The sequence below is a fragment of the Pristis pectinata genome, chromosome 6 (genome assembly GCF_009764475.1).
Source record: "Pristis pectinata isolate sPriPec2 chromosome 6, sPriPec2.1.pri, whole genome shotgun sequence".
Taxonomy (NCBI): Eukaryota; Metazoa; Chordata; class Chondrichthyes; order Rhinopristiformes; family Pristidae; genus Pristis; species Pristis pectinata.
This window is the reverse complement of record NC_067410.1, coordinates 15,287,191-15,296,563: the sequence shown is the minus strand read 5'-3', so window position 1 is coordinate 15,296,563 and position 9,373 is coordinate 15,287,191. Positions and strand designations below refer to the sequence as shown.

The window sequence follows — 9,373 nt, the reverse complement described above, 5'->3', positions numbered from 1 at the left end:
TTTTAGTTTTGGATTATTGTATGATATTGTGCTGTATGTGCATTGAACTCCACTTCTGAAATGTTGCCTCATTGAATTCAATAGAATGGAATTTAATGACATACAATCCAATGTTGCACATGTTCATACAGCAAAGAATGACTTTTCTCCTATGTGATAATTTGCTGTAATAATAGTTGATTTTTGATTTACAGTAAACTTGTTATTTTAAGTGTATGTAGACATGAGCTTGCAAGATTTATTGCTCTGCAGCAAGTTTAGTTAATATTTACCACACAGGTGCAATGGCCTGATGCGATTTAGTGTAAATTAACGGTGAGACAAGCAGCTAGATGTCATTTTCACAAAGCTCTCGAACAAGGGGCCTTTACTTCAACAACATTCAGATATTCACATTTAACAGAGTATTTGTTTCAAATATCAAATGTCATTCACCTTTATTTAACCAGCAAGTATTAACTTTGTGCTGATATGTAAGAGTGCCTTTGATAAAGAAAATTTATTTACGATAAAGTAAATACACAAATATTTCTCCAAGCAATGGTTTAAACATAATTCTTAGGCTCCAATATCTTATCAAAATATCCAGCTGATTTTTAGCCAGCTATTGGCCTCTTCCTCGTGCACTTGTGTGAATTTATTCACCGCTAGGCTTAAAGGGGCTCATGAATGAAGGTTTATTAACCACATCAGTTGGCCACCGTTTCAGCTTTGGTTAGTGAGACCAAGAGAACAACTCATTTAAAGATCAAAAAGACTCATAACGCAGGTGCATTTAGATACAAACAGAGGGTAGACAAACAATTTTATTGATCAATAACAAATTTCAAAAAGGTACAAATCAATGGCTTCCATTAGCATAATCAATATTACCCATGATGCATTGCATCCATACCAAAAGAGCTCAGAACTGCTTACAATTTGGTGCAGTCTTCATAAAATTTAGCAGAAAGAACACAACACAAGCACTGGCAAAGGAAGATGTTTGCTCAACAAAACTACCATAATCTTTCTTCCTCACTTCCTATTTAATGTTAAACTTAGTCCATATTTAAAGAATAAAAACATGAGTCTGGAAAAGAGCAATTAATATACATTAGTCATCAAGGTAAAGGTAATATTGTGCCTACTCATGCCAATCCCCAGGGCTCTGTACAAGCTCATTTCCCCAGGGAAATTTCAGCCTCCCTTTAAAATCTTGTTTGCCACCTTTACGTGAGTTGTACACTCCATTGTAGAGCAAGTGTCCTTCTCAAGTGGCTGTCCTATTCTTAATCCTATGACAAGCTTGTTTAATTCCACTACTTATTTGTCACATTATATATCTCCCTGTCAATAGCCAAATTTCCTTATCGGTCCAGATAGCTTTGTACTTCCTCTAGTTGTGTCTTACCAGCGGTAGATTTCTGTCCATGCATAGAATTTGTATTAGTACAATTCCAAATCATTCATTAACAATCCAAACATGGCAAGACCTACTCCTGATCCCTAAGGCATCCCAGCAATTATCTACTTCTATTCTGATATAGTTGCAACAATTCCGCAGGGAGTAATTGTAGGCAACTTTTATACAAGTGTTTGATTGGCTTGCAGAAGCGCAGTATTGCTTTAGCAGCTTTTTATCTTTATCTTTTCAAGACTAGCTTCATTAAAACAGTGAGAGAATCAACAGAACAGAAAAAGGTCCATATTACTGCCCCTGGGATGAAGGATTTGATCTGTAGAAGACAATCTATCCTAATGAGCTGTAACGTAGCAATGTCCTGTGACATTAGCAGGGTGAGAATTCATTTTAGATTCTCCAGAACTATTTAATTGCAAAGAAATGTTGATGTTTCAGTTGGTTTTTCTTAAAAACATAATTACTTTCTCTAAAGCACAAATGAGACAAGGGGGAAGACACAGGAAAGACAAATCAGTCTGCTGATTTAATCTAATTTTCTTGTTGGTTAACAGCTCTGTCGATTTCATTAAGTGTTGCACTTTTATTTGCTTCAGGAGAAAGGGCTGTGATATTGAACACAAAGTGGGCAGAGATAACTGAAGCAGGATGGTCTGACAATTAAGATACAATTTTAAAATCAGATAACTTGTCCTTATTTTAAATAAAAAAATTTGATTTACAATAGTTATAGTTGTAGCAAAATTCCTGGCAATTTGTGTAGCGCGAGTTTGTTAGGAATTTCCCTTCAGCACCAAGGGACTTGTTGCTGTAAAACTGAGACACCACAGTGCCGTCAATGTTAGGAAGCCGAACTCAGTGTGACAGGTTGACACAGATATTTTCCATTCTAAATACAGACAATGGAACTTATAAAACATGGGTTGTAGACTAAAATGTGGAAGGATGTATTGGGGCAGATGCACTCTTTCTAATATATGTACTGGCAACAGTATGAGAAGACATCGGACTGACTATGCATTCTGGGATCAAGTGTAGAAACAAAAATAGTAAAAATACAAAGGGAAAGCCAATTGTTCCTCTAGTATAAGAAACAATAGTGACATCAAAATAACCACTGCTGCAATGTGAATTTAGTAGGATCTGAATCAGTTAGCAAACATTCAGAACCTATAGTAATAAACCAGTTCTTTCAAATCATTGTACTCAGAGCTAAGAAATAAGTTTATGTTTAGTAAGCATCTTCCTTCATGTATTTTCACATAGAAACCTGAAAATTTACTATATTTTATAGCCCATCATGCAAAGAGCTGCTGAGTTCATACGATTAAAATAAAGACAAATGTGACTTCACCTGTTACAACCACAGGACGTGTTAAACCACACTCAGCAGTGGGCAGAGAAGTGACTGCACTGATAGCTGTTTCACAAGGAGAGGTGGACTGGGGCTAACAGGACAGTCACCGGGAACACTGGTCAGCAATGAAGCTGATGGGAACGTGAACCCCAATACAAACTAAACATTGCCAGTAAAACCCTTCCACATAATTACACACACCACTTTTACTTAACGTGACAGAGCACAAACAATCTCTACAGAGGTGCTACCATGATGCAGAGCACATGACGCACATTTAACTTGACCATTTGGTGCATCAACACATTCTGTCACATGCATTTGGTGAACCACTGCAACAAAACCTGACTAACCCCTGAAAAGGGTTAGTCTTTAGATTTCATATTAAACTTGTTTCATTCTTTAATAGACAGATAAAATATTCTAATTACTGTTGTTGGGCACCCTATTGTTTTCCTTTTAGAGCAATAGGTAATACTAGCCTTTTAACCATTGCTATCCCCCACCACAAACTGACCTCTCAGAACATGGCTCCACTTCATCCTCAATACATTGTAATTAAACTGGCCATCATTTGTGCTTTGGACTACTACTCTCTTTACACCATCTCAAGGCAATGCACTGAACATACATAATGAGTTGCAGGTGGCCCATGGTGTGTTTTATTATATTTTTCCCTGTAGCTATGTTCTTATTGGCATCTATTGCTACCAATAACGCACCAACCCCCTTTTGTAAGGTGCAGCGAGATGGCCCAACGTTCAGTTTCAACAATTCAACAGCAAACCATTATGAGATATACAACACACGGGCATCACCGTTTAGAAATAGTAATAGGCTCAGAAATCTGTTCAACCATCGGTTGCTAATGGTAACAGGAACCCTTGGAATGACATAGTTTCATGTTCTAATAAAGACTGAACCCTGCCAATGCCTGCTACCTTGTTGGAATAGTGACAGCCCCGAAAAGTTAAGACATTCAACCACATTTTGAATAGTGAGTTCAATCTTTCCCCATGGCCCAGGGCACAAAATAAAGGGTCTCGTGATCATATTTTGCACTGAAAGTACATTTTTACGTTAGCTTACCTTATACATGCTCAAAATAAAACACGGGAAAATATGGACAGGAGGTTGGGAGCTGAGGTGATGGCACAGAAGGAATTTTGCTTTACTAATTCTGAAAGTTAATTGAAACTCTAAGAACCAAGGCCTACAAGCCAGAATGTAGACAGGTTGGGGTAATGCTGTGGTTATTTATTACTGGACAAGTGATAAAATGAAAGTTCATTTCCCACCATGGTACTGTAATAAATTCAATTCACTTAAAACGAAACATGAAAATAAAGCCAGCAGCAGTAAAAGTTGACCTCAGATCTATCAGATTGACATAAAAGCAAAAACTGGTTCACTGCTCTCCTTGGGGAAGGAAACCTACCATTTACATGAGTTCAGTCTCACAGAAATCTGCACTCTAAAGGCCTAGCAAGCTACTCAGCTGTATAAAATCGCTCTAGCGGCTCAAAAGTCCTGTCAGCACCTTGATAGGGGAACTAGGAAAGAACAACAAATGTTGCCCTTGCCAGCAATGTCTTCATCCGGTGAATTAATATAATGAAAAAAACAGATTTTCTTTAAAACTTATGCTGCCTAGTTAATATTTTAGAAATGGTTCAAAACATAGATGTTATAATGGAAAGCAGTTTTTCAGAACTGTTAACTGGACTTAAAAAGCATGAAAGATTTGTTTATAACCCCTATAAATATGAGTTATTCAAATAAAACCAAACTATAAAATAACAGCACTTCCATCAGCATTCCTGAACTGAAAAGACTGAGTAATGTTTCAGGTGCAAACTCTTCAGGTGCATACGCAAGTCTCTGATGTAGTAGCCTATGTATGCTGAACTTTGCTTTGGAAATTCAGTTCCACTGAAGTTAAAGTTTAGAAGCAGAGTTTAACACACATACACTACAACACAAATGAGAGGAATTCATGATCTACAATGGCTGGCATTGTAGACCCCAATCCCAGACACTGCTGATCAAATGAACCAGGATGAATGGTTAATCCAAACTACTTCAAGATTACTTTCTAACAGTGCAGTATTAATTTACACTGAAGCCAATGATGGTGCTTGGACCCAAGCAATGAAAAATTGCTTCAGTTCCTACTTCTGTACTGATCTTCCACTGTCTGACAGCAGGCTGACTACATTTTGGATTCTCTCGACAAAGGGCACACCAGCAGTCAACTGCTGGAATCTGGCAGGGAACACCATATACAACACCAAAAATACAGCAGAAATTTTTGAACAAAACCATTGCATAAAGTCAAGATCAGTTATAATAAATCCTGCAATAATGAAGCTGAAGTACAGGTTGGTGGAGTTGAGCATATGGTAAAAGATTGCTCCCAGTTCACGTTTCTCCGAGCTTTCTTCTCCCTTTGACCCAGAATGGTTATGATGCCTCTCACAAAAGAGTGAAGTAATATACATAATGCAAAGAGGAACGGCAAGCATCATTTTGCCTATTAGAATAAATTCTGGCTCTGAAAGATGTCACAAAATCAACCATATTCAAATGCACAATTTAACTATTGGCACCTATAAGTTTAGTAATTATTTTCAGGTTTGTTCAGCTTAACAATCATTTGCATTTTGCCTCACGTTAAACAATTTTGACAGTCTGAAAATCAAACTTTTCCATTTCTATTTTTGATGGCAATGAGAAATTCAATGAACCCCACAAAGCACCAGCACTAACAACACAAATTCTAAATCTTAAATTTCCAAAAGAAGTATTTAACTATTTTCCTGACTGTTCCTCGAGACATCCAATCAAAGTCCTCCATTGTGTATTAGCCAATATTATCCCTTAATCATTTTCACTAAAGTTCATATAACTTGGTCATTAGTGCATCACAGTTGGTGGGAACTTGTTGTGTATGCATTGGCTGGCATTTCACAATGGTGACTGTACCTCAGAAGTACTTCATTGGCTATAAAACTATTAGTGATGCTCAAACTGAGAAAGGAGCCATATAAATACTCAAATCTTGTACAAGATATACAGCTGTACAAGACACTGGTGAAACCGCACGTGGAGTATTATGTGCAGATCTGGTCGCCAAGCATGCCAAGAAGGATGTCATTAAGCTAGACTGGGTGCAGAAAAGATTCACGAGGATGTTCCTGGGTCTGAAAGGCTTGAGTTATAAGGACAGGCTGGATAGGCTGTGGCTTTTTTCCCTGGAGCGTAGGTGACTGAGGGGTGACCTTGTAGGGATATATAAAATCATGAGGGGCATAGATAAGGAGAATGGTCACAGGCTTTTTCCCGGGGTAGGGGAGTCTAAAACTTGAGGGCATAGGTTTAAGGTGAGAGGGGAATGATTTAAAGGGGGCCTGAGGGGCAACTTTTTGTTTTTTACACACACAGGTGATGGGTATATGGAATAAGCTGCCAGATGAAGTGGTGGATGCTGGTACAATCACAATATTTGAAAGACATTTAGATAGGTACAGAAATAGGAAAGGTTTAGCAGGATATGGGACAAATGCAGGCAAATGGGACTAACTTAGGTAAGCGACTTGGTTGGCATGGATGAGTTGGGCCGAAGGGCCTGTTTCCATGCTGTATAACTCTATGACTCTACAACTCTATAAATACAAGTCTTTCCTTGGTCACCCTTACTGACAACAGTCAGAATCTCTCTGTGTGCATGTCGGTCACTGCAAACCACTAACTGAGGCACAGCTGAATTTTCCCATGTGACCAGTTGAGGGGGATAAGATAACCAGATGGTGAAAAATAGTTCACTGTTGCATGAGTGGGATGTCAATATTTAGTACATGAAAACCCCAGACTTCCTCTCAGCTCAATCTATGACACCATAATTGAGAATGTGCACTGGGCATTTGCTTAAGAACTTCAAAGATTTATCTTAAATGTATCTATTTTAATGTGTATATTTCCAAAATGAGCTTTTTTCTATTAATGATTCATGATCAAGCTACCATAGCATGGACCATTCAAAATGTAAAAAGTCTCCCTCAATGATTAGATGCAATATTTATTAGTTTGAGGCCTTATATGGTACAGGCCACGTGTATAAAACTGTGTTTCCAGGTTTAACTTGGCTAAACAAACATTATTGAAGTTTGAGAAATATTTGTGGGGACTCTTTCTCAACTAAGCCCTTGAGCACTGGGGCAAAACATCAGAGTAACCAGCGTGTTGATGAGACAAGCCAGCAGTGCAGCTGCTGGGTCTGAGTCAGGCTGCAGTGCTGCTGCATGTTGGCCAAGACTGACAGGGGGAGAAACATCTGGATTTGTGGGTTTTAGCACACAAACAAATTAAAACCTAAATCCTCCTTCATTGCAAGGACCTTCCCCATTTTTAATCATCATTTCTTGTCTGTAATGAGAATCCACTTCACCCAGTTAAAAGCATTGCACATACACAGAGGTAGCACCAAGGTATATAGTCCAGACCCAAGTGCATTGGCACCTCTTACCCAGTGCGTATTAGAACTGGCGGCTGGCCACAGTGCCAATATATCAGCGGCCTCTTCAGATCTGGCAGCTCTGAGTCACTTGTTGGTGTGAGCTGTCATCATCAAAAACGTCTTACTAATCATTTATTTGCAAGCAAGCACAATAGAGCTTATCAAAAAAACAGCAGTAATGTTAGCCACATCAATGCTTTCCCCAGAAGGGCTATACTTAACTCTCAGTAAAAGATACTACAAGGAAAAGTGCTCTATTTGAATCAGGGCCACCAGGATCAACCATTAGTTCTGTTCCCCCAGAATGGATCCTATTGAGCAGTTTGACCTTTTGTCCAACATGGTAGGGTAACTGTAGTCTCAATTAACCCACATTGTGTGTAATACATACTAAAGAGGAAGCTGAGACTTTTTTTAATCTGCATAACTCTACAACTTAGCCCTTAATATTTTCAAATCTGTAAGTGTGCAATTTCATCGCCTAAAATCAAAACCTGCTATGTAGTGTAATAATATTCCAGAGCTAGATCTCATCCACGTTAGGACAGGACTACCCCTTGTGGATACATCAAATAATTCAGACTAAAATGGCATAAACACCACTAAGTTCCACAGCTGACCTGATGAAGGAGTTCTGCCAGAAATGCTAACCTACCTTTCATCCATGTTTTACAAAGTGTGGAGGAAAATTTAGGGACTCTACAGCAGTCAATCATATCTTATTACTACCTTAACCAGCATTCGTCTACAAGAGTTCCAGCCAATTAGCATTCTTAAATATAAAAGCAAAATACTGTGGATCTGACTATTTCAGCAGTCTTAAATGGTGGAATCTACTATTGATCCATAAAAAGGCAAGTACAAAAGGCCCAATAAAAGCAACTATTTTTCTGTCTAAAATCTTTCAACTCAGTAAAATTCACTAAATTAATCAAATGGCACTGGTTGGCAAGTCTGAATAATTCCCATAGCAGCACAATTTAAGCAACTGTTAAAATGTTACTTGTCGCTGTGTCAAAGGATGAGAAGCTGTTTTTCAAAATTTCCACGGATCAGACAAAACACTAACTCTCTCAGGAGAGACTCATGAAACATTTCAAGCAAATACAAAGATATTTGAACCAATTACTACTTGGGATTAAAGATTAAAATAAAGCAGATAAGAATGATCTCAGACACTCAAGAAAGATCATTCGTGACACATAATCAAACTGCAAACTTAGAAGACTCAGGAATCCAGAGGCCAACATGGATGGAGCTTGGATCTGATCAGAGACCATTTGACAAATTTTATCATATTTTACATAATATATACACATACACAAAAGAGCCTCGATATCAGGTCAGGCTTGTGTGGCACTTTCCACAATACTTGGGACTATTCTCTTTTAAAAATACGGACAGGATCCAAAGAATTGGCAATATTAAAATGTCACCAACCATAAATAACCCATGGGATTACCTTTGCTTTAAGAATCATCCAATAAAGAAAAGAGACAGCTGGGTCAAGCCCACATGGATTTCAGTGAGCCAATAAAGACTCTTCTTATTGATTCTTCCTTTCAACTTTTAAAAAATTTCAATTGGAAATTTAAAACATTTAAAATATTCAGATTCGCGTCCGAGTTTTCAGGCTGTCGCATAGATTTGACTTTTACCTTGTTCTATAATTTTTTTTCCCATATATGGAATTTAAAATACAGCCTGAGATCGAATTCTCACCACCCCTGAACGTCACTTGTACAACCAGCTTGCTCACACCCAGAAGCAATAATCATATCACAGGTAGAAGTTCTATTAGGTCGGCATTCCGGCAAACAGGAAGGTTTAAGAGCATTCAGAAGGAGCCCCCAAGCACAAGGCTCTCAGGTAACATGTACTGAGAATGGAATGAGTGTTGCATTTAAATTGCCTCTGAGCCCAGGCTACATCATCAATAACCAGAATACCGATGGTCTCCATCTGGACTTAGACTCGGTTGTACTGGCAGCTGTGAGAATGGTTGGTCAGCAAGTTTTGATCCGTTTGTACGGCAGAATGTGGAGACGAAGAAAGAGGGAACTCTTCGCAGGGTGAACCTTGAAATAGGAGGAGGACA

General features: G+C 38.4%; 1 protein-coding gene across 2 annotated transcripts in view; it reads right to left on the bottom strand.

Annotated features, from left to right (window-relative positions):
• Positions 1–788: 788 nt before the first annotated feature.
• The window catches only part of camk1b (calcium/calmodulin-dependent protein kinase Ib), a 153,687-nt gene continuing 145,102 nt past the window's right edge, over positions 789–9,373 (bottom strand). For both annotated transcript variants that reach the window (XM_052017167.1, XM_052017168.1), the window contains one exon: positions 789–9,353. In XM_052017167.1, the coding sequence (XP_051873127.1) occupies positions 9,244–9,353 (110 nt within the window). In that variant the 3' untranslated portion in view covers positions 789–9,243. The remainder of the gene's footprint in view (positions 9,354–9,373) is intronic.